Source organism: Gekko japonicus, unplaced genomic scaffold, assembly GCF_001447785.1.
Source record: "Gekko japonicus isolate JY-2015 unplaced genomic scaffold, Gekko_japonicus_V1.1 scaffold589, whole genome shotgun sequence".
In the NCBI taxonomy this organism is placed as follows: Eukaryota; Metazoa; Chordata; class Lepidosauria; order Squamata; family Gekkonidae; genus Gekko; species Gekko japonicus.
In genome coordinates, this window is record NW_015163105.1 from 579,446 (window position 1) to 605,694 (window position 26,249).

General features: G+C 44.6%; 1 protein-coding gene across 1 annotated transcript in view; it reads right to left on the bottom strand.

Moving 5' to 3' along the window:
• The window catches only part of PIBF1 (progesterone immunomodulatory binding factor 1), a 158,945-nt gene that overhangs the window by 55,899 nt on the left and 76,797 nt on the right, over positions 1-26,249 (bottom strand). The window contains exons 11-13 of the mRNA XM_015406781.1: positions 17,754-17,919; positions 16,147-16,297; positions 6,248-6,338 (exon numbers count right to left, since the gene is read on the bottom strand). Coding sequence (XP_015262267.1) covers positions 6,248-6,338; positions 16,147-16,297; positions 17,754-17,919 — 408 coding nt within the window. The remainder of the gene's footprint in view (positions 1-6,247; positions 6,339-16,146; positions 16,298-17,753; positions 17,920-26,249) is intronic.

Consider the following 26,249-nt stretch of genomic DNA (forward strand, 5'->3'; position numbering starts at 1 on the left):
ATGGCCTGATCAGACCATCCTGACGCCATGACAGCACGCTGAGGTGATCAGACAGGGGAAAGTCCATTCGTGGCCCATCGCAACCCGTTTTCTACCAGAGTTTCCATGGTGTCTTTTGGCTCCGCTTCTGTGGTGGAGCAGAATGGGTTGCCGACGGCTGCAGGGCGCTTCCCAGATGTTTGTGTCTGATCGCGCCCTTTAAATCTGCCCAGCATTCACACCTATGGCATGGCTAATTGTGCGTGTGATTGTGACCAGAGTTGTATCCAGTAGAAGAGTTCAGAGAAGGAGTTGGCAGTGTGGAACTTTCTCTACCTTCCTCTAAAGGTAAAGGTTCCCTTGCTCGAAAGCCAGTCGAATCCGACTCTAGGGTTGCGGTGCTCATCTCTGTTTCAAAGCCGAAGAGCCAGCGCTGTCCGAAGACGTTTCCGTAGTCATGTGGCCGGCATGACTAAACACCAAGGCGCACGGAACGCTGTTACCTTCCCACCGAAGGGGTACCTATTTATCTACTTGCAATTTCTTGCTTTCGAACTGCTAGGTTGGCAGGAGCTGAACTAGAGAGGGGAGCTCACTCCGTCATGCGGCACACTCGGGTCTTGAACTGCTGAACTACTGACCTTCCACAGCCTGCAGTTCAGCGTCTTAACCACTTGAGCCACCACAGCTCCTTTCTTCCTCTAGCAGCCCACTATTTATCCTGAAACTCCTCTCTGGGGATCAGAAAGCACAATATGTCACAGGACGAGATGCTGCAGCAACAAGGGAGGAACTGCTTCCTTCTCCCTCCCTTTGTGTTTCTGAAGAAGTGGGCTCTAATAATCCACAAAGGCGTAGTAGGTGTGCCATTCCAAGCTGTCAGGGTTGGATCCAAGAACCGCAAGTGGAGCTCTGTTCATGCAGTGGATCTTGCCCCACCTTCTCCCATTTCCTCCTGTGCCATCCAAAAAGTCGTTTCTGTCTTGTGCTGCAGCCGGGGGGGGGCGGGGGGGAATCCATGGACACCTGTAATCCCACCTTGCACAAGGAGAAGTGTTTTCTGTTCATGAAAGGGCACCTTAGGTTCAAACATCTAGTCTTCAAAGTACCACAAGAGTCTTTTTTTGTTTGTTTTGCTTTAACTTAATGTTGCTTTGGAGCGAATGGAACTGAAGCTGCAGAGTACAGCATATGAAACCTCTTTATTCCTAGACCTGTTCCTCAGCACTGTGGCTGTCACCCAGATAAGAATGTCCGGGAGGGAAAAAAATATCCAGAAAAATGGAAGGTATGTCAGTTTGTTGTAGTGGTTAAGTTTGGTGTGGTCAGTTTGGTGTAGTAGTTAAGTGTGCGGACTCTAACCTGGGAGAACCGGGTTTGATTCTCCACTCCTCCACTTGCACCTGGCTGGATGGCCTTGGGCAAGCCGTAGTTCTGATAAGAGCTGTTCTTGAAAAAGAGCAGTTTCTGTCAGAGCTCTCTCAGCCCCACCTACCTCACAAGGTGTCTGTTGTGGGGAGGGGAAGGGAAAGGAGTTTGTAAGCCGCTCTGAGACTCCTTCGGGTAGTGAAAGGCAGGGTATAAATCCAATCTCTTCTTCTTCTTCTTCTTCTTCTTCTTCTTCTTCTTCTTCTTCTTCTATTTCTGCTAAGGATTTTTTAAATTCCCCTTTTCCAATGGAAAAACTGGGAAGTCCGAGGGAGCACCGGGAAAAAAAAACCCTTCTGGAATGTGTGAAATACTTTACAAGGCAAGGTTTTACTCAATCAAAATGTGTACTGTCAAGATTTTATGTAAAACAATTAGATAACGGTTTCCTGTGCATACTACAGACATACTGTAGACATATTGTTATAATTTTCTGTTACCCCAGAAGGTCGCACCAGAAGTAATGGGTTGAAATTAAATCAAAAGAATTTTCGGCTAAACACTAGGAAAAACTTCCTGACAGTTAGCGCGGTTCCTCAGTGGAACAGGCTTCCTCGGGAGGTGGTGGGTTTTCCTCTTTTGGAAGTGTTTAATCAGAGGCTAGATGGCCATCAGACAGCAGTGCTGATTCTGTGAACTTAGGCAGATCATAAGAAGGAGGGCAGGAAGGGTTGCCTCAGTGCTTAGTTCTCATGGCCCTTTCTTAAATGCCCAGGGAAATGCTGATCGCCACTCTGGGGTCAGGAAGCAATTTTTCTCCAGGCCAATTTGGCCAGGGAACCTGGAGGTTCTTTTGTCATCTTCTGAACATGGAGTAGGGGTCACTGGGTATGTGTCTGTGTGGGGGGAGATAGGTGTGAATTTCCTGCATTGTGCAGGGTGTTGGACTAGATGACCCCTACTGGAGGTCCCTTCCAACTCGATGATTCTATAATCAACACATTTTCAAGCACATACTTATTATTTAAATGTGGTCTTGTACAAATTAAAATGCTATAATGCATAAAATGTGATTGCATTATTCAATGTTTTCAGTGTTCTTAACTTGATAAGTAAATATACTGCTATTATGACTGTGTCTGGACACCACACTTTCCTTTGCTACACAAATTATGATTTCTATTTTCAACTTATATTTTCCCCTAACTCTCAGATGGCAAAAACTAAGATACATGTGATAAAGCAGTAGAGTTCAGCCGTTTGCTACTCTCTCTCTCTGTCATCCTGATGTACTTGCAATTTAGCTTGTAGAACTCTCAGGCATTTATACTTTTTTTTTTTAAATCCCCGGAGGGATATTTTTTATTATTTTTTTATAAGACTACAAAACTACAAAGAAAATATAAGGGAAGGGGATTACATCAAAGGATAAAGGATAGATAACCACACTACACTAAAAACCCAAGAGGAGGAGATCATATCTAAGTGCTATCTAAATTAATCTAAATTAATCTAAGTGTTATTAATAAAAGTGTTAGTACAACAATATACTTGTAGAGTTCTTGTTTGTCTCGGCTTCAATGAGGCATTTATACTTTTGTGATGCATTTTTATGTCATTAAGGCGGCAAAATAAGGCTATGCTTGATGAAAAGGTTTGTATGTATTTCAATTCCCCCCTACATTTCTGCTTTACCCAGAACAAAAATGCTCTCCTGCCAATGGCTTCAAAATTTCCTCAGCATTCTGAGCATTTGACCTCTTCGCTGTTAGGGCGAGAGGGTACACAGGGAGCATGGACTATGTTATATTTGTTCACTAAAATTCACAGTACCACCTGACAGGCATCACCATACATTAAAAATGATCTTTGTAATTTTAGGCAGCAAAGTGGAAACTAGGCATCTGTCTGGTCTTAGACGAATGGGAAAATAAACTTGCCGAATATGAAGTAACAGCGAAATAAACAACTTATTTGCGAAACAGGATCAATTACGAAATGGGAGGAGAGATGGAGTGTATACTAAGCAAGCAAGAGACAAGCCGTTTAAAATATTGTATACAACTGTATGGGAATGAGGAAGAAGTGCAATGTGAATTAGTTTTAAATTTAACATCCTGAATATTAATGTGTGTAAGAAAGTAGACTTTGGGGAGAAACATCTTTTTAAATTTTCTTATAAGAAGATATATAATAGATCTTCCTCCCGTGCTTTTTGCTATATTACCTTATTTGTTAAAAATAATCGTGAGAATGCAAAAGAGATGAAAACATGTAATACTGAGTATGTAGCAATGATGAAACTAATGATGTAGCTACAAAATAGACTTGTTACAAAGTTTGAAATGTAAAATGATGAATATAAATATATCCCATCAGAAGTCAAGATCACGGTATATTATAGACAAAGTCATAAAAATTTTCAATGTAATGAAGGGGGCATTGGGGAGAAATATTTTCTGTCTTTTATACTTTGTTATATGTAACCATCTTTGAGATATATATATATAATTATGTTAGGTAACCCTTTTTCTTTTCCGTATTTCCTTTATACTATTTTTGTTTCTTCAAAATTAAAAAAAAAATCAAAATGATTATTGCAATTTGATGTCAATGTGTTATAATGTAAACAATAAGGCAGTATGTAATATCACTTCTTGTAACTGTACAATTCTATTAAAACATTAAATTATAAGCAATTCTTATAAACTGCCTACATATACAATTCCATTTTGGAGTTCATCATACTTGGTACTGTGCTTCCAAATTTAGTTATAGCTGTTCGTATGCGGGCTACTTTTTCTTCTTTTGAGTACTAACTTTGTGTGCTTCAGTTTTGCATTTGTTTTCTCTTTCAAACAATTTTTTAAAGATGCCAGTGAATGAGGGAGAGCTCAAAGAGAGGCACAGAAAAAAGAAAAACAGAAAAAACTTCCCATTGTACGGGAAGGAGAGGGAGAAGAGCGCAGAAGCTCATCTGAGGAAAAAGATGGGAAATAAAGAGGTGGAAAGATAAGCAAGGCAGATTTTAATTGTAACATCTACTGATAATGCAAGAGAAAGATACAATCGCATTAGCGGTGTTTGGGCTCTGAAGCTAATGGCAATAGGGTTGCCAAGTCTGGGTTGGAAAATACCTGGAGACTTTGGGGGTGGAGCCAGGAGAGGGTGTGGTTTGAGGAGGGGAGGGGCCTCAGCATAGTACAATGCCATAGAGTCCACCCTTCAAAGCAGCCATTTTCTATAGGTTAGTACGATCTCTGTCGGCTGGGGATCAGTTGTAAAAGCGGGAGATCCCCAGGCCCCACCTGGAGACTGGCAACCCTGAATAGCAACAAGAGGTGGGGGGAGGGAGGGAGAGAGGGAGAGAGAGAGAGAGAGAGAGAGAGAGAGAGAGAGAGATACAGTGCATGGGAAAGTCTACGGCAATTGTTAGAATGCTTTATGAGACAGCGTAACAATATCAGCTTCATTCCAGACAGAATATGTACACAATTAAGCCCGGCTACACAATGAACTGAATGAACTCTCCAGATCTATAAAACAATACTTTGTTATTTAATTAAAACAAATTAATAGTCCAGTTATACTATGTTCTGTGGGGGTACAAAGCCAACTCAATGCTTTTTATCACAAACCGTGGGTATAACTTTTAACGACATTCTGTCTTTTAAAAGACAATTTTGTGGCAAAATTGATATCAAAATATTTTACCTTACAGAAACAAACAAATTTATTTTGTTTGAGAAAACACATCTTTGAAGTTGTGTCATATTGGCTGTTTCAGCAACGGTATTCTAAATGCCACTGTTGTCATTCTAACCAACTACAACGACGAAAATTGAAGAGATTCAGACAATTTGCATCAAAGCTGTATACAATCTATGCAAATCTCATTCATTACAAACATACACACACACACACCCTGACAAAAAAACACTTATTATAGAATTTGCTTTAATTAAAGTCTGGTCTACGCATGTTGCGGAATGAGAGGACCCTCTGTGGTTCAACAGGCTGTGCCATTTCTAACTACAGGGGTGGGATTATAACTGTCAGAGCTTCAGATAATTCCCTCTAAGTGAAAAACTAGCATGACACCTAAAAGGCTCGGTTAGAATCTTCCTCCCTGATGGACTCCATTTGTCTGCAGGATGTTTTTTTTACATTGGGAACATTAAGAATGTTCTCACTTGCAGCCTGAAATGGCATCGCTCAGTTTACTGCTTCATTCCACTGAACAAAGTTTGCGTCCAGTGGCACCTTTAAAGACCAACAAAGTTTTATTCAAGGTATAAACTGGCTCATACCTTGAATAAAATTTTGTTCGTCTGAAAGGTGCCACCAGACTCAAACTTTGTTCTGCTGCTTCAGGCCAATACGGCTACTCACCTGAATCTAGCTTCGTTCCACTGCATGTGTACACCGGGGGGCTCAGCATGAATGTATCTCCTCAAAGCTGCGTAATGCAAAATATGCTAAAAAGGCAGCAGTATGATTTTGGGGGTTATGCCACTTATAAATGCTTAGGAATTATACGATTGTAGTGCCACAAAGAGCAGTGTATTGAATCCCAAAGCTTGTTGTCTGTTTGGGGGGGGGGGGGGGGGGGGGAGAATATGGATTACCCTGTCCCCCTGCAGATCCCCCCTGCCCTCGTTTGGGGGCCCCCCCCCCCCCGAAGCTCAGTGGGCTGCACTGGAACAGGCAGGGAATTCCATTCTGCTGATAGAAGCGCCTTCTCTGAGCAGAAACCTACCTTTGGAATCAGCCTCAAATGTCCAGGTATTCTACCATTCCAATGCAGGAATCACAGTGGATTTTCACAGACATCCCCCTCCCCCAATAATTCACAGCCTTCATGACTGAGAGGAAAAGCAACAGCTGATGCTGTTTTTACCTTTGTTTCAACCGTCTTTTGGCTGTAGTGGGAACGTTAGCTCCATATCCATAGGAGAACAGAACTCGCTCTGCTTCATCTTCGTCTTCCACTATGAAAACACAAAGCAGACCTACAGAAGAACCGTCATCAAATCTAGTTTAAATGATTCCATCTATAAATTCTACACGTATGTGTGTGTGTGTGTGCATATATGTGTATATATATATATGGTACAAATATATATGGTACAAATGAGGTGACTAATATAATTTCACAAACATGGAACTGCATAATTACAGTTGCCAAAATATCTGTCATTCAGTGATAGTGGTGGGGTTACCAACCTTCAGGTCGGGCCTAGAGATCTCCTACTATTACATCTCCAGATGACCGAGATCAGTTCCCCTGGAGAAAATGGCTACTCTGAAGGGTGGACTCTATGGCATTGTACCCTGCTGGGGTCCCTCCCCTCCCCAAAACCGTGCCTTCTCCAGGCCCCACCTAGGCTTGCCAAGTCCCCCCGGGGGGCGGGGAAATTCCCGCCCCAGAGGCCCGTTCCCCGCCGCCGGCAGATCAGGACCCGGGGGGAACCCCACCCCGACGTGGGAGTCACCTGGGGGCGGGGCCACGGTCATCCGAGGGAAAACTCTATGTTCCCCTCGGATGGTTGTGGCCCCGCCCGCAGCGTGCCTGGCGTCATCATGTCACTTCTGGGTGACGTGCGTGCGGTGCGCGCAAAGCGCGCGTGCTCCAGCCACCAGCGGGGAGTCCCCTGCTCCGGCAAAATTTTGACTTGGCAACCCTAGCCCCACCCCCAAACTACCAGGAATTTCCTAACATGGAGCTGGCCATCAGTAGTTTTATATATTTCAATTCAATGAGCATGACCAATACCAAGGAAGACTGAAGGATATGCAAAGGGCCCAGTGAAAAATGGACCTGTTGTGTTTTAACAGCTGGGATTTATTTCACAGGTGATGTTGTCCCTTTGGGCAGACTAGTCTGTTGCTCGGAGGACAAGACCTCTGCAGCCTGAAAAGGAAGAAAGCAGAGGGGGAGGAGGAAGTAGAGCAGGGGCTGTGAGGAGGACAGAAGAATAAAGCCTTGTGCTAAGAACCCGCCTTGCGTTGTCCCCTTGCCTGCGTCAAGCGACACAAAGATGGTTGGTGTGTGACTGACTGAACAAGCCGGGAGCAAACAGCCTGAAAATAAGATCTCCATATATATTCAGGCAATTGGGAAAGTAAGTGTTTATGCAAATCAAAGGACATGTGGGGAGTCGTCGTAAAAGACGCCTGATGAGGCAGCTAGCAAGGAATTCAGTACTGGTCTCGGGGCCACAGCGCCAACTTTAAGTTGACTAGAGAGCTGTACAAAAACAGAATGAGCACACTCGCGTGGGCATGTGTATTCTTCCCCACACAAACACACACAAACTTTGGCCTTTTTCTTTCACGTATTTATATTCCAGCTAATGAACGCTTAAATAGAGATCTACACATTCTCTTGGTTACGCACACGAACGAGACCTGCTTCAACAAGTACGACAAACTGGACGGGAGGAAGTGTTTCAGTTCACTTCTCCCTGCAGCAGACTGGGCGTGCGAAAAGTGAGTCACCTCAACTTCGTTCTCTTCCCAAGGAGCAACTTCTCTTCTTGAAGCAAGTAAAATGCTTAAACAAAGCATTTGGCAGCTACCGTTGGAAGGGTAGTTCTCTCTAGCGACAGAGGCAATTTAGTACTGCTGGAGCCAGGCCATTCTGTATATGCCCTGCTGCCCACAGGCCCAAATTCCTTCCTGAGAAAACTACCGGGACACAGGTGTTATTCATTTCCCACACCCTGTCTAAACTAAGGGTCTCTAGGACGAGGACAAAAAGTCTTGAGTTAAAGTGGTTAAGACGCTGAACTGCAGGCTGTGGAAGGTCAGTAGTTCAGCAGTTCGAGACCCGAGTTGCCGCATGACAGAGTGCACTCCCGTCTCTAGTTCCAGCTCCTGCCAACCGAGCAGTTCGAAAGCAAGAAATTGCAAGTAGATAAATAGGTACCACTTCGGTGGGAAGGTAACAGCGTTCCGTGCACCTTGGTGCTTAGTCATGCCGGCCACATGACCACGGAAACGTCTTCAGACAGCGCTGGCTCTTCGGCTTTGAAACGGAGATGAGCACCGCAACCCTAGAGTCGGACTCGACTGGCTTTCGAGCAAGGGAACCTTTTTATGGAGAGAGTGGCTAGGGCCAAAGTGCCAACGATGGAAGGGGCCAAGAGTCTTTATTTTGCCCTGAAGTATGAAGTGCACTTAAATATACCAAAGAAGTTAACTCTTTGAAGGAAGTACACGCACACACAGATAACACTATGTTATATATATTGGGGGCCTGGAGACCAAGCCCAATGAGGAAAGGCTGAGGGACTTGGGAAGAGGAGGCTGAGGGGGGACATGATGGCTCTCTTGAAGTATCTGAAGGGCCGTCACTGAGAGGAGGGCAGGGGGCTATTCCTCTTGGCGGCAGAGGAGAGGACTCACAATAATGGGTTTAAATTAAGGGCGGGAAAGTACCAGCTGGATATTAGGAAAAGCTTTTTTACCGTAAGAGTTGTTCAACAGTGGAATCAGCTGCCTAGGGTGAGCTCCCCCTCACTGGCGGTCTTTATGCAGCGGCTGGACAAACCCTTGTCAGGGAGGCTCTAGGCTGCTCCTGAATTGAGCAGGGGGTTGGACTGGGTGGCCTGTATGGCCCCTTCCTACTCTGTGAGATTCTATGATTCTACGAATTACTGCATTATATTAATAAAAAACCTTCATATACATATATATATACACACACATATATACACACACACATATATACATATATATATAGTGGTGGTGGAAAGTGCCATCGTCACAGCCGATTTATGGTGACCCCCTCATGGGGTTTTCAAGGCAAGAGACACATTCAGAGGTGGTTTGCCAGTGCCTACCTCTGCATAGTGAGGCTGGTATTTCTTGGTGGTCTCCATTCCAAACACTAACAAGGTCTGACCCTGCCATGTATGTGTGTGCGTGTGTGCGTGAGAGAGAATGAAAAAATTAAAAAAAAAACATTCTATGATAATTTGTTTCTACCCAGTGTCATCTTCATCAGGCGTTACAGGCTGTGGCTGGTTGGCTCAGACTGAGCAGGTCCTGGGCCTGAGTCGGACCGGCGTAAAACTGGCGCTCCCTCTCCCGACCTTCGATGGGGCGCCTCTGGTGCCAGCATCGGAGGTTAGGAGTTTGGGTGTGCTCCTGGACTCCTCCTTAACGATGGAGGCCCAGGTGGCAGCCACTGCCAAGTCGGCCTTTTACCATCTTTGGCTGGCACGACAGTTGGTCCCTTTCCTGGACCGAGATGACCTGGCCACAGTGATCCATGCGATGGTCACCTCGAGGCTAGACTACTGTAACGCTCTCTACATGGGGCTGCCTTTGTCACAAATTCGGAAGCTGCAGCTAGTGCAGAATGCTGCAGCCTGGCTGTTGCTGGGTCTCTCCAGAAGGGATCACATCCGGCCTGTGCTGAAAGTGCTGCACTGGCTGCCAATGGCATACCGGATCCGCTTCAAAGTGCTGGTTCTTACCTTTAAAGCCCTATATGGCCAGGGTCCGGCTTATCTAAGGGAACGCCTTTTCCCGAATGTTCCCCCAAGGGCACTACGGTCGGGGAGTCAAAATCTCCTGGTAATTCCAGGCCCCAGGAATACCAAATTTGCTGTTACCAGGGCCAGGGCGTTTTCGGTGGCGGCTCCTACCTGGTGGAATGAGCTCCCACCAGGGCCAGGGCGTTTTCGGTGGCGGCTCTTACCTGGTGGAATGAGCTCCCAGAGGAGATCCGGGCCCTGCGGGACCTTGCGCAGTTCCGCAGGGCCTGTAAGATGGAGGTCTTCCACCAGGCTTTTGAGTAGGAGCCGCGACCACCACTATTCCATCACCGTCATCTTCTATTTCCGCACCTGTACCACCATTGTGTGGGAATCATCAGGGTGTGAGACGTTCCTGGATGAAGATGGGATGACAGTACTGTTGGGATGTATGTTGTTGGTCTGATAATAATAACTCCAGAACCCCATCTTGTAATTTATGATCTATGTGACCTTTAGAGCACCGACATTTTAGTGTATAGTGATGTATTGTATTGTTTTACTCTGTTTTTATTGTTTTAACTTTGCCATTTATGCCTCATTGTTAGCCACCCTAAACCTTCGGGGAGGGCGGGATATAAATCTAGAAATAAATAAATAAATAAAATCTTCATAGAAAAGGATTATCCTATAGGGTTGCCAGATCCCTACCTTTTGCTGGCAGGGGCCTCCACAGAGTCACCATAGAGCTTTTAGCCAAATGCTAGAGCATCCCCCCCCAGGCAACGGGTGATGCCACTGCTCCGGGCACATCAAGCACGGCGAAGCTCTTTGTTTTTATGTAAGTCGCCCTGAGCCAGCCTAGATCGGGGTAGAAATCTAATAATAATAATAATTGGCTGGCGATGGATTTGGGAGCCCGAAATTGGGGGAACCCCCGCCCCTATTGCGGGGGGGATGGCAACCCTACTGTCATAATACCAAGTCAGAAGGTTCATACTGATTGCTAAATATAGGTTAATTCAACTGGGAGACAGAATACGCTCTATCCACGGTTTGGTTGCTGGCCCCAGGGGGAGGGCGTGGAGGCTGGGAAGCCTTGAATGGAGTGAGGGATAGCCAGCCAGACTCAGTGGCAAAAGTGAAGGCCGCAGGGAGGAGTAAGCCAGTCTAGTCTGATCTCGTGTGTGGAGCTTAAATATCCTGCCCTCCACATGGGACAAGCAAGATCCTGCCTCTCACAGTCGTATGCAAACAATAAGAAGAACAGGCTGGAATATGAAAGTCTCAGCAGTATTACTCATGTCATTTCAAAAGATCATTAGCATTCTCTCCCTTTAAAGGGTTATTTAGCAGTAAACACATAAAATATTCTTCCCCCCTCCTGCCTCTGATATAAAGGACCAAACAAGGACTATTTAGCCCAAGAAGTGAATGTTCTTTTTTTCCCCCTGGCAGCAAATGCAACAGCATAATTATACTGGTAAGGAGAATAATTATGAGCACAGAATGTACAGGACAAAATATTTTTGGCAACAGTCGCTCAGATTTGAAAGTAAAAAAGCCTATAGATTCCCTGAAAGTGCTGGGAAACACGATCAAAACATGAAACCATTACTTCTATATGCTCGTAGAAATGAAATAAAAAAACAAAATAGCTTGGATAACGAGCCATTTGAAGAGATATCTAATACTTTTAATCAAAAGGAAAGGGTGGAGAGAAGAAGGGGGTAGAATCACGGACTTATTTGTTATTGAATAATGGAAACATTTTTTTACCCAAATGATTATCCAGGTCAAAAGAATTTTTCTATGATCGTTGCAACTGGACTTAGGAACTCAGCTTCAGCTCAGAAGTTCATTTACAAATCTCCCCAAATCCCACCTTTTCTGTGAAGCCTTTAACCTAACCTTTAAGGTCTTTCATGCTGAGCTATTTTAACTCTCACCTCGTCCATTCCTCAAGCATGTCTTCCTTGCTGTCAAAACGTAAATTGTTGCAGGCTCATTGGGACAGGACGTTTGTTCTCTTTTCAGTGTTGCAACAACAGTACTGCACAAACAGTGTTCCACAAAACCCACAGCGGGAATCTCCCCCCCCCCTTGGCAGCAAGAACCACTGCCCCCCTCTCCCTACCTGCTTACAGAGCCCCTGCCTACAACCGCCCGGCTCATGCTCCCACTACTCCTTCCCGGATGTCTTCCCACCCTCCAGCAGCCAGTGTTCCCTCTAGGCTGAGCTAGTGTGAGTGAGCTCACAGCTTTTTAGCCTCTGGCTCACACTTTTTTGGCTTAGCTCAGGAAGGAGGGCTCCAGAGCAAACTGATTTATGCAGCAGCCAAATCGCCTGCTCACAACTTTCATGCCAGTCGCTCACAAAGTAGAATTTTTGCTCATAGGACTCCGCAGCTTAGGAGCACTGCGGCTGCAGCCCTGTTGTCTTCACCTGCCTTCACCCCCAGATCTGTAGAAAAATGCCCCCTATCTGTACATGAACCCGTTTTCTGGTTTTTTTTTTTATCTGCACGGGGCGGTTCAGAATTAGATACACAATTAAAAACAAAAATGTGCACGGCTGATTGATTTGAACAAGATACTATTGTGAGAACTACTGTAGCATAAAGGGTAGGTGTCAGCCGATTCACCTCTTGTCTCCGTCAGGCTCTTGCTGGGTGCTCCTAGGCAAGCCATATTCTTAGCTTCAATACGGGGAAGGTGCTGCTAATGACCTGCTATATAAGGCTTTCTCTATGGATTACTGAAATGACTGAGAAGAAGCGAACGTAAACACTGAATAGTGTTAATACGTCCAGACGCAGGAATATCACTCTAGGTTTTGTCCCATTCCTGTGGTCCTAGGCCTGTAGGATAGGAAGCAACAGACCCTTATGAACCCAAAGACCACTACATAGATCTTTTTCAAATCAGACTTCCTATTTTCTTTGTATGTTTCCCCCCTTTTCACTTTATTGTAAAATGAAATGCTTTAGCAGAATATACAACAGAATTAACTAAGTGCTTTTAATATTTCAAGTTGTTAGTTGTAATAGTTCTGGGTGGGAATGGAAGATACTGTCGTGGAAAACCATGGATGGGAACTAGAAAGAGGTTGCAGGAAGTCCAAGTATGTTTTTGCAAATTAAACGGTCCTTGTTGGTTTACTGTCACCACTATCAATACGTCAGTATCCTAACTCTGTTTCAAAACATTGTTCATTTAGATTATAGGCACAATAGGGTTTTAAAATGGAAAAAAACCTGTCAGGTAGTTACCGTAAAAAGTCACTTTCTCACAATGGTCCTTGGATCAACAAGGCAATAATGGGAAGCTTGCTGAGAAGCCAGCCACATTTTTATGATCAAGGGAAAATTCCGGATTGTTCAGGGCTGGGGAGGCGGGGGACCTCCACCACACCAATTTTACCATTACTGGTCACAACTGACCAGCAGGTTCCATTTAATGTTGCACATCCTGACATCACATCATCTGTCTATAATTGCATTCCGCCCTTCCTCCAGGATGCTCAGGGCAGCATACATGGAAGCTTCCCCCATTTTATCCTTGCAATAATTCCATGAAGTAAAGTAGGTGAGAGCAGTGGACTAAACCAAGATAATCCAGCAAGTTCCATTTTAGCGGGAATTTGTCCCTGATCTCCCTAGTCCAAAGTCCATCCTTCTATGCATTACTGTCAGGTAACCCTGTCATAGTGTTCATCATCAAGTTTATTGTATTAGCCATTGGCCATAACAAAGCATAAATACAAACACAATCCTTATATATCACATTAAATTATCCCTTCACTAACTTGCGCTGAATCCTAACCTTAATCTTATCTTTTTTGCCGCCAAAGCAAACAGGGACATTCTGCTGGTCACATATACGTCCATATCAGAGAGCAAAAAAACAACCAACTCCTGTTTCGAGAATTCATTGTGCAAAGGTAAAATAGGGTATATAAATCTCTGCCTAAGTGATTCATGCCATGAGCATCTCAGTAAATAGTGCTCAATATCATCCACTTCGCCCAAACCACATTGACAGATTCTTAAGGCAACAGGTAAACCCATAAAACGACCAACACAGACCATTGAAGGAATGGCATGGAATCTGAGGGCTGTAAATGCCCTTCTTAGGTCAAGATTGGTTAGTTTCTCTAAATAGCCAGTCCTACAGTGATCTCTTTTAAAGATCTTAAACAGAGGGGCTGTTCGGCAACTTGCCGCCGCATGAATATTCAAAAGGCCGTCCTTATGAAATACCCATTCCTTCAATTTGGACTTTTGATTATCATTGTCCGCTAAACCCATTAGGTCATCCAGAATTGAGTATTCCTGTAGGATAGAAGACAGATAGTCATTTAAACTTTTGGAAGATTTCAACAATAATCCAAAACTTTGGACCCCTAGGATATCCTGGGGTCGTTCCTGACATTTCCTCCAGTAGGACCCTGTCATAGTGTTGGAATGGGAGGGGGGGTATTCTCTCCTGCCCCTTCTCAGCACTTCTCTGTCCACCTTGAAGATGTTTTCTGTAATTCCCCGGCCTGGAAAATGTAACTGCTTTAGGCACTAAATAGCTTGCTTGCTAGCAGGGCCCCCGCGCGGGGAAAACTTAATTGGCTTGGCGGAGGGGGCAGTTTGAATATGCTATAAGTCAGTGGCCATCTTATTATAGGTCATTCTTAACACAAGCTGTATACATGTACTTTAGTCCTGCGTTACCATAATGAATACCTATCTTCTGGAGAAGCCTGGGTGTGTGGATCACCTACCTAAAGTTCCTGACAATGACACTATGTTCTTCTCTTGTCTCCCTGCCTGGAAGGAAGTGTTTTGCCAACTAAATTTGTGTGTCAGGCTACTGTTAAAAGCACAGGAGCTCTGAAGGAAAGTGGCAGCTCCATCCACTGGGACGGCCTGGGTGGCTATCTGAAAGCCCTGAGGTCACACCCACAGAGATTACCTGCCTGATAACAACTTCACTGCCCGTGACTGATTAGACAAAGAGATTCCATGGAATATCACTATGAGCGACATTCATTCCTATCACAGTCATTTTCTTATGCTCAGACTCACAGAAGGAAACATGGTGAATGCCAAGTCAGGGCCAAACACACACAAAGACCTATTTTGCGTCTCAAAAAAAGAGAAAGCAATTTATTTTCCTGAAGATTTCAAACCAGAAGAGGTCACAGCAGCACAGTATTCTAAACCCGTGGCTTCTAAAGCGTGAACAATTCATATTGAAATTCTCAGATTTATAGTGTTACATTGTCTGTATGGTTGCAAAAACCAAGATATGTATTGCAACACAGGTGCCACAATCAATACAGAGCCATTAATTGTGCTGATTTACGCTCTCTTTTCCTCCTATATTTAAAAACAGACTGGAATCCTGTTTTTAAATATCTGAAAAGGTGAACAACAAGCCTTACCTTTTAGATAAGACCAAGTGACAGTATACTGGTGTTTAGATAAGATTCAGTGACAGTATACAGGTGTATAATGTTTCCACATCTAAGCAGGAGAACATGAATGAGACCATCAGTGAGGCCTTGGGAATGTGAGGCATGAAGGTCTCTGGGAAAATTTCTGGGATTGGAATGTGAGTGATCGACTTCTGCTGCATACGTTTAGATCTGCTTCAAGGAGAGGTGGGGTATAAACAAATTTAGAGCGTCTTGCTGTACAACAACAGACTTCAATGTTTTTCATACCTGGGACCTATTTTAGACAACCAAGCAACAAGGGACCCAATGAACTGCAAGCATGTAACATCTAGTCACATGACAGGAAGAAGAGGAGCCGGAATTATCACCTCACTGAAGTCTAGGCCACGTCGGTGGGATAAAAGCAAGAGCAATCCACGAGTAGAAACCCATTTCCATTGCAGATTACTCTTACTCAAAACGCAGCAAGTTGTTATGACATGGAGGAGAAATTAAGATATGTACAACCTGGTCTCTTTTTGTTGTTTTTCTGTTTAACGGCCTCCATGCCAAATCTGCCAAGCAAGTATGAAAAAAGCCCTCTATCTGCATAGGGATACAACACCCATGACCTGAGGGATTCTGGCCAGTAAACAGTATGTGTGAAGAGTAGTTTAAGCAAGTAATAAAAGTTCAATAAATACCCTGGCTGCGAATTAAGAGATAATAAAACAGACACGTTGTTAATTTTATATTGGAAGTGTTACATATTGAATATCTGCTTCAGATCCCTGTGATTTTAATATGTAAAAGTCTGATCGATAGCAATCAGACTTTGAATATGTTCTGACACTGCACCGCAAGAAGCAAAACAGAGCTTACGTTCTGCCGTTTGCATTATAATCTCGTCCAGCTCTTTTTCCAGTTTTTCATATGTGTCGAGTCTTGCCTGGTAGTCAGAATTTTGCGACTGAAGTTCCAAAATCTGCTTCTCACTGGCTGCTTGAAGACTGTAAAATTCTTTGGTTAAAACCTATGGAGATGGAAATCAATGCAAAAGTTAATTAAACTCAGGTCTATAAATTACAAAAGGAGGCAAAAGGGCATGCAGGTAAAACATTTGCAAGCTTATTTAAATAGGTATTTGACATAATTTAGGCCATAAATCCCGCGTTCCGTGAAAAGCAGTTATTAAATGAAAATTTGTATCACGAAACTCAAATCCCAGAACAGCAAGTTAAATTCAGTTTTAAAAGGTAACATCCTTCCCTGGTTTGGTGATTCGCAAAATTCCTACATTTATTTATTTATTTTAATTTATGTCATTATATTTATACCCCGCCCTCCCCGCGAGCGGGCTCAGGGCGGCTTACAACAAGGCACAAAGTGCATACAGTATAAAATAGGTAAAACAGTTAAAATTCAGTTCAATCAGGATGCAAGAATAGAAAGATCCCAACGTCTTGCATACCAGAAGGGGAGGGCCAGGGCCGTAGATAGATGTTACTTGGCCCTCCGGTGGTATCGCTGTATAGTGGAGCGGTGGTGGTAGTGGCAGTGGCGGCTCCTACTTGAAAGCCTGGCGGAAGAGCTCCGTCTTTCAGGCCCTGCGGAATTGCAAAAGGTCCCACAGGGCGCTGATCTCCTCCGGGAGCTCATTTCACCAGATAGGAGCCGCCACTGAAAAGGACCTGGCCCTCGTTGCCGCAAGCCTGGCCTCCTTGAGGCCCGGAGTCACCAGCCGGTGTTGTGACCCCATACGTTTCTCGAGGCCACTGGTGGTGAGGCGCATCAGAAAATTGTCAGGGAAGACTTACAATGGGCTCATTGCAGTAACATGGCAAGATTACGATCCCTAGTTCCTTCAAGCTGATGTACCCAAGCAAAGTCTGCCCTTTTTAAAGGGATGAGTCATTCTTTACCAGCACTGGTTTTTTACCACAATTTCAATAAGATGGTTCCTTACCACCCAGTGAGTGCCTAGATGGAGGAAGGGGAACGTTCGTGTGTTGTTGGCTTTGCCAACATAGCTTCTGGACACAAACGTTAAAAGAGGCTACAGAATACTGCTTATTGTGCACAAATTGCCCTTTAGATAACCATAACGCTGGTCTGGATTCTACAATTCATCCGCGGAAGGTAATGTAGGACACATGCATAATCCTTGCACCCATGGATCACTAGATCCAGCCCATTTTCCTTCCTCCCAATCCTCCTCTTAATAAATCAATGAGAGTAGCCTGTCTCCCCCAAAATCGCAAGGATTGCCATTCTCTTTGCAAAGGGAAAAGCCACACTGTACCAGTATGGAAGCATTTGTTCTCACATAGGCTTACGGATGCATCGGTATCACTGAGTCTACCTCAGCGGCAGTCACATGTGTAACTGATGTGTAATTGAATACGCTCTCCATAGCCAGTGTATTCAACAACACATTATTTTATTGCCTGACTGAGCTGTGCCGGTCTACTGAAACCTTTTGTACCTACTTCCAGTTTTCGCTGGTACTTCTCACACTCCAGCTGACACTGTGAAAGATTCTTGGAGGTTTCCTCTTGCATGAGCTGCGTGCGCTCGCTTTCAAAGGACTTTAATTTATTCTGGTGGAGGAGTTCCGCCACTTTGCTTTCTGTGCTGAGCTGCAGCTGCCGATACCTGAAAAAGACCCAAGGTGGTGTGGTGTGTAACATAAGCAGCTCAACTGAGCCAAGTCACTAACATTCAATATGCTCGGCCAGGCCTTTGGCGTGGTCTCCTGTGAGAAGAGGGTGGCTGAGTTTGAGAGACAGTGTTAAACTTCTGCTCACCATCATTATCTTTAGATTTTTATTTTTGTTTGCTAAATTTGGGAGTGCTAATAACTAAGCTACAGGATTAAAAGACCAAGAGTCCAGTAACATCTTAAAAGGTAAAGGTAAAGGTTCCCTTGCTCGAAAGCCAGTCGAGTCTGACTCTAGGGTTGCGGTGCTCGTCTCCGTTTCCAAGCCGAAGAGCCAGCGCTGTCCGAAGACGTTTCCGTGGTCATGTGGCCGGCATGACTAAACACCACGGCGCACGAAACGCTGTTACCTTCCCACCGAAGTGGTACCTATTTATCTACTTGCAATTTCTTGCTTTTGAACAGCTAGGTTGGCAGGAGCTGGAACTAGAGACGGGAGCTCACTCCGTCATGTGGCACACCTGGGTCTCGAACTGCTGAACTACTGACCTTCCACAGCCTGCAGTTCAGCGTCTTAACCACTTGAGCCACCGCAGCTCAACATCTTAAAGACCAACAAAATTTGGGGCAGGGTAGGGGCTTTCGTGATGAAAGCTCACACCCTGCCAAAAATTTTCTTAGTCTTTAAGGGGCTACTGGACTCTTGCTCTTTTCTATTGCTGCGGACAGGCTAACAGGGCTACCCATCTTGATCTAGGCTACAGAATGTGATCCATCCTATTCACATACACGTTGGAGTAGGACCTAATGAAGTCATTAGCTCTTACTGCTGAGTAAAGATGCATAGGATCTGGCCATTGACTTTTCATTTAGAAACTGTGCTTTGTGAGTTTTCCCCGGGATCCCCAGAAACATTGAAAAACCTGTCTGGAAGAAATAGTCCCTAACTCATTTGCTGGCAAGTTTTACGAACGGGCCATATGAATGCTGGGGCTCAGAGCAGATCCTAAGCCTTGCTCGCAGTCAACGTCGTCCTGCTGCTGAGGTCGTCCTCCATTGTGCGGTGCATTACTCCGGCGCCAGAGGCTTCCATCCATACAAGGTCAGAGTTTTCCAATGAGCCGAAAAGCACCTTGTGCCAGAGGTGAGTGGTGTGCGATGGAGGACTGAGAGGAGTGCAGACGGAAGCAAGGGTTGGGATCAAAGGCTGTAAATATTAATTAAAAACAGCGTCCTGCCGGCTACTTGCTATCTTTTTCTTACGCCCGCACAGAGACAGAGTGATGGAAGTTATTAAAGCTGCGCCTGTATCTATTCAGTGCATTTTTATCCTGCCCTACTCCATAAAGTTGAGGTGCCGATAGCAATTCCCAGAGAAGGCATCTGCACTTCCAAAAGGTGTCCAAGCCTGGGCTTTGGCAGGGATAACTATGCCCTGACCTGGATGGCCCTGGCTAGCCCAATCTTGCAAGATCTCGGAAGCTAAGCAGGGTCGGCGCAGGCCAGTATTTGGATGGGAGACCTCCAAGGAACACCGGGGTTGCTAGGCAGAGGCAGGCAGCGGCAAAAGCACCTCTGAAAGTTTCTCGCCTTGAAAACCATATTGGGTCGCCGTAAGTCAGCTGCAACTTGATGGCGAAAAACAGCAGCAACAAGTTTAAGGACTGAGAGAATTGCAAAATGGGGTGGCCAGCAAAGCTTCCTCTAAGCTTGGGAGTCTTGTGAGCAAAAATCCTACTTGGTGAGCTACTGGCATTAAAGTTGGGAGTGAGCGATTTGGCTACTGCATAAATTAGTTTGTTTTGGAGTCATCCCTTCCTGAACTAAGACAAAAATGTGTGAGCTGGTGGCTAAAAAACTGTGAGCTAGCTCACACTCACTAACTCAGCTTAGAGGGAACACTGGTTGCCAGTCCCCTGGTGGATAGATGCAGCAGTGGGAGAAATTTTTTTTAAAGGCCACTGGACATACGGCATGACATCACTCCCAGGGAAAACCCGGGAGTGACATCATACCTCTCTAGGAATCCATGTTAAAACCATACCTATGGGACTGCCTTTCCTGTGTACAAATCTCCTTCATGTCAGCTGCTTCTGTGTACATGAAACTGCACAAATCCCAAGGCCATTACGCACATGTGCATTTCACTAAAGAGCACACCGCATCGGTATGTGCTAAAGCCATAGCTAGACCTGGCTTCCCCAGGGAATGAGCAGTAAAATTTCCACATGCTATTGACACATTCAATCTCAAACAATAATTTCATGCACTTAACACAAAAGAAAACACATTACGCAAAAGCAACACCCCCGAAGGAAACCCGTCTTGGGGGAAGCAGCCTTGTGATGCCACAGAATGGGAATTCTACCGCTGTGGTGCAGACATCAAGATTCAGATCGCCCCATGAAAGTTTCCCCCCGAACAGTTAAAACTTAAAATTCGCTTTTTAATCTTGGTTCATGGGAATATTCTGGGGAGATAAGGTTTCCTTGGGGAAAAAAATGCGCCAGAACAAGAGCCTTCAACTTCTTTAACACCTGCGACCAATTTTCATCCCTAACCTAAACTAACGAAGTAGACTCAACTGCATGCAACAGCCACATGTCGAGATGCATTCAATTGTTGCTTCCTGAGCCTTATATCCTTCGTTTGCAACATTTTTTGCCAGAGTTTTCTTGTCCTCTATCTGTTGAGACATTCCCTCCCAGAGAAACCCCATTATCACCACAACATTGACGATGTGGAGACCTAGGGCGCCAGCTGTGTACACCTTCGTGCCCATCATGTCTAGCGTACACCACTCTTTATCAAGGGGAGAGGAATGTGGACCTGCTGTCTGTTTAGAAGGTAAGACCTCCGTGACTAGAGAGTTAGCAACAGGGTGCTAGAAAAGGAGCCCACATCCCTCTTCCTTAATTTTGTTCAGGTTCTCCACTTACTTTGTGGAGGCTTGACCCAAACATTAGATGTTCTGTCCAGAATGCCCTTGACCATAGGCAGCATGATTGGACCAGCATACAGAACACTAATAATCAGGACTGCTGACTTTGGATCTGGAGAGGTGCAATCCAGATCAAGGGCCTTAGCCATTATGATAAGTTGTTCCGAATACAATTTTAGGTCTTCCATCAGCACACGGGTGCAAGATCTCCCCCAGTTGCATATGGAGAAGGGAGGGACATGCTTTCAGAGTCATTTTATGATGCAGGGTATTGAGGTTCATCTGAAACCAAGGACAGCGGGTCCTAAGTGGCCTTTGGAAGGTGACACTGTATCTCAGGTGTGCTCTGTGAACTCATCCCAGGACAGGTTGTGCTTGCTGGAGGTTGTCAATGTGGGAAAGTTTGAGATGTATCCCATTGGCCCCAAGGTGGCATTACCCCACTGTGTTTGAAGGAGCCAGTATCCTGACTGAGGCATTTCAGGGCTTGAGCTGGTGGACGGTTGCCCGGCCGAGGGCTGGTCTTGTGCCTTCGGAATCAGAGGGGGAACGTCAACAACATCATCTTCTGAGGATTGATAGTCTGTCGCTCCCAAGGAGGGGGATGGCGTAGGTGGCTGCTGAATGGAGATCCTCTCTCCCTTGAAAGATATGCTACGGTGTCAACAGACAGGAGAATGGAGCAGAGGTGACTAAGCTGAGGTGACTAACATCTTAGAATCTGATCTGGTGATGGTGTTCGGTGTCGAGGGCTTTCCTGAAGTCAGTATCAAGTGGGCAAAGCCAAGAACTTACTCAGAGGTGAATGATGTTGACTCCATGGAGAAGGTGAGCATCAGGCCCAAGTTGGAGATGGACCCTGATGTGAGGAGACGAAGGCAAATGATGTTGAATGGGTGATCAAGGTGGAGACTTAGTTTTTGTGTTGGGGGATTGGTCGTGTTGTGATAACGTTGACCCTGAATGCTTAGATTTCTTCTTAGCTTTTTTGCTGGGGATTCTGAAGCCACTCTTTGAATGGGCAAGGCCCCTTTGGTGCCAAGCTTAGATTTCAATGTTGAGACTGAGGCTACTGAGGGAGTATGAGATCTTTTGTGGAAGGACTTGGCTGATTTTGGTGGGACGCCTAATGATTTCTCCTATAATGCCATTTTTTAGGCAATAATCGATCTCGATGAGCTTTGGGGGTGGACAGTTGCCATGCTTGGCAGGTGCCTGTATCGTGCCCTTCTCCCAGGCACTTTAGGCATTCAGTATGCTCATCATTCTGAGCTGTTTTGGTGCTGCAGGATTGGCACTTTTTAAACAAGGCCATGATGTTTAAAGACAGGATATTTTGCTCTCAATAGTCAAGAAAAAAAGCCATTCGCAACACCTGAACACGTTTTCTCAGAAGAAGCTTGTGGAAAGTCCTTTCTCCATGGTGGCAGAAAGAGAACTGAGGGAAGAGTGCTCTCTCCCCCTCTGTCACATGACCATTTGGGTGGGAAAAGGGCTCTAACTCTGATGGAGGGGAGGGGGGAGCACTCATCAGCGGAGCTTTCTAGAAGCTTATGGAGTTTTTCCTTCCATAGCAGGCCTGCACCGATGCAGTCCCATGAGAGACTGTGATATTTTGTGGGTTTGGATAGAGTTGTTATTGTGAATTGATAAGGCAGAAAGGTAGCAAAAAACAGAGTTCATAGAATTCTCTGACCTCTTCGCCAAAGACACAATTATAAACCTGGGTACAGTGGATCTCTTATATCGGCTCTGTTTTCCTTCACTGACCAGGAAAGAGAAAAGAACAAAGCTGGAGTCCAGTGGCACCTTTAAGACCAACAAAGTTTTATTCAAAGTGTAAGCTTTTGTGTGCAGATCACACTACTTCAGGCAAAGAAGAGAAAGAGAAGGGGTGTGCTAGTCTCTTACCAACTCAGAGATGGATCTCCAGGACCCAGGATGTTAAATACTACAATATTGGGTATCATCAGTCGCTGTATCTGTATAGAAATATTTATTTCTATAAATCCCTGCCTTCCCCTGGAATGCTTCGCTGATATCCTGCTGTGTTGCATTTCCTATTGAAGCCATATGGTCTGTCCATTTGGCCGAAACTTTACAGCCCTGCCATATAACCACCCATTCCTTCACACCTATCCAGAGAGCCTACCTTTCTGGGTTATTGTGTAATGTATTGAGCCAGTGTAGAGTTTTCCCCTCCATCCTTGGACTGGCCTGGGGGGCAGAATCTATACAGTATCATGGCATTATTTATTACTTTAAATCTTATCCCCGGCCATTAAAGTTACCCGAGAGAAGGAAGGGGGCCAATGTGCAGCCCAGGTCTTATTTAATTGGAGACACCCAGTTCCCACCCTTCCTTCCACAAGTAGATTCAAGTAGAAAATGTTCAAATTCAGAAACTATTTCAAGCTTTTAAAAATATTTTGAAAAGGTGGTTTTAGCTACAGATGACACTTCACATTTGCTAAAAAGACTGGTATGTCAACATTTGCATACCCTCATGACAGATGTCTGAAGACTTCAGGGGTTCGTGTCACAATGAAAATAAAAACAGAAATATGTTGGCTTTGACACTTCACAGTGACTGCCACTGCCAAAGACCTCTGGGTTTCAACAGAGCTATGAAACCTTGGAAACCGGCTATTTAACTTATGCTTCCCTTAGAGACTGGGAAACTTGGTTCCAGGTGACATTCTTATAACATAGTCCCACCCACATCTGACAAAAAACAAAACAAACATCTGTTCACTTTGCACAACAGAATGATGTTGCAATGTAATTAAGGTGGGGAAAATGGGAGAAGTTATGGAAGACACAAGACTACACTCAGACATTCTCAGAATGATGCTACACGGGAACGGTATGCAGCCAATCAGCAACAAAGCCTTTTTACGTTTGCACTTTCACATTGCACCCCAAACCTGTTCGGATTGACTTGGAAGGATAAACCTTTTAATATTATTTATCATGTTATTACTTTTGCTTTGTTTCTTTGTCTTGGCTTGGTTTTAGATTTCTGCAGTCCTAGTTCTATTGCATTGCCTACTGAATGACAAGTTCTACTGATTACACTGACTTACACTGTGAAATTCACCTTGAGTCTCAGTGAGGAAAACGTTCTGTAGGTAACATAAATGAATAAAATATAGAGGCTTATAGATAACATGAGGGCATGGAATGAATTTCACGCTGTATCACACCTTCCCTTCTTCAAACACATCTCCTGCTCCAACACCTAACCAGTGCCAATGTCTTCTAAAGTTTTTGCTTAGTTCAGCGAGCCAAAGAGTTTACGCTTGCCGAGAAGGATTTCTTTTTTTTAAGTTCCTTCAGGTTCAAAAGGTGGATGCTGTTTGGCATAGGGGTTGAGAAGGAGCTCGTCTCCAAGAAAAGAAGCTCAAAGTGCTTGGGCATGCAGAAGAATTCTCCACTTCTTTAGATACCAGCCGTCTTTTTTATTTCATTGTCTTTTAAGGTATTTGTTATTTCAAGACTCTGGGTAGGAAGAATATACCTTGATTCGCAAAGGAAATCAGAATCTTTGACAATCTCCTTAGCGAGAAAGCTTGGGTGAGAAGCTCTATAAGCCTAGACAAGGCTGTTTGAAAGAAGACCCACAAAAATGTGGCTAATCGTATGGCATGCTCAGTAAAACGCACAGCAGCACTATAAAGACACAGCATGGATGATGTCACAACTCACAGACTGCTTCAGGCATGCTACCAGAGAATCCACCCTCTCGCCATCTTATTCTATCCCAGAGGTTGAAGAAGTGTTCAGTGACAATTCTTCTGGGATAATTTGGATACTGACAGCTAGGCTGTCCATGGAGACCATAACTCTGAACATTAAATTTCCCCCGTGTGCCCTGTAAGAAGGCAGAGGCCATACGAGTCCCCTCACTGCTTTTGACAGTCCTTGTGCAAACCGACTCTCATTTTGTGCCAGCCCTTGGGCAAGTCAGAAATAACTAGTAAGAGGAATTCACACTGTTTCCCACTTTCCCAAACACCCAGAAAGCACAAGAGACTACAGGCTCTGCCTCAGGTTTTCTGCATGTCTCAGTCAGTTCAAGGTAAAAGAGCTGGAAATGCAAAACAACAGATGGTTATTAAACGGAGTCAGCAATTTGTGGGCTCCTGCCTATCCCAAACTATATGTACTTGGTAGGCATTATGATAAAGGCCATTTCAGTGTGTGGGTTTGGTGGTACAATAAATCTATTAATTAGGTTCCTCAGTGGAAAAAAATTATATATACAATTATTCACGTTACGAATATACCTCTCACTATGCAACATGACATTTTTGTTGTAGACTTGTGTTTACAAAACATGCAGAGGAAGAAGAAAAGAAGAGATTGGATTTATACCCTGCCCTTCACTTGGAGTCTCAGAGCAGTTTACAATTTCCTTTCCCTTCCCCTCCCCACGACAGACACCCTGTGAGGTAGGTGGGGCTGAGAGAGCTTTTTCAAGGACTGCTCCAGAGAGAATAGCTCTGAGAGAACTTGTGACTGACCCAGGGTCACACCAGCAGCTGCATGTGGAGGAGTGGGGAATCAAACCTGGTTCTCCCAGATTAGAGTCCGTGCTCATAAGCACTACACCAAACCGACGCTTTAAAAAGAAACCATACCAATGTTAGTGATCATGTCATTTTTTTCAAATAATGATAAGCAGCTAATCTTTCATTTAAAACATCACTAATTTGGTTATCTTCTAAATTACCCTTTCATTCTTATGACAATAAGGTGCAAATACTACAAATTCAAGGAGCTTAAAGAGTGAATTCTCACAAGGGGTAATGCAGATTGGATCCTACGGTATGTACGGGGTCCACTCAGCCAACTCCTGTACAGGCAGAACTATTAAGTATTGCCTAACGTTGATCAAAATTGCTTCCTCTTGGGCCCAGTGTAAGCTTTTCAACATTTTAACTCACCAACCATCAACCCTGACTTCTCTAGAGGGCAGAGTCGCGATCCAGCCAGATGCTTTTAATTGCAAGCACACACACAAAAGGCAGAGCCGCATATCCAGGAATTAACTATTTTGGTATTATTTATTTTTCTATATTTAATTCAACCAAGGACCTCTATATTAAATAGTCTCCTGAACATTCCCCGATGCCTCAGACACGCGGCTTGCCAAAGAACTTTGGTCTGGTGCTCAAAAAAGAATCGACAGATCCCCGCTGCATACTTTTGGCTGAATACGTTCGTGAAAGATAAACCTAGAAAGATTCAATTAGGGATATTTCAGTTCCTAACTAGACACGCTGTGACCTTTTCCTTTCTGCCACACAATCTGTTATTGTGGCTATACATTTCTGTCATTCCTACCCCCTCCCTCTCCCTCTCAACTGGGCGAGGAATCCC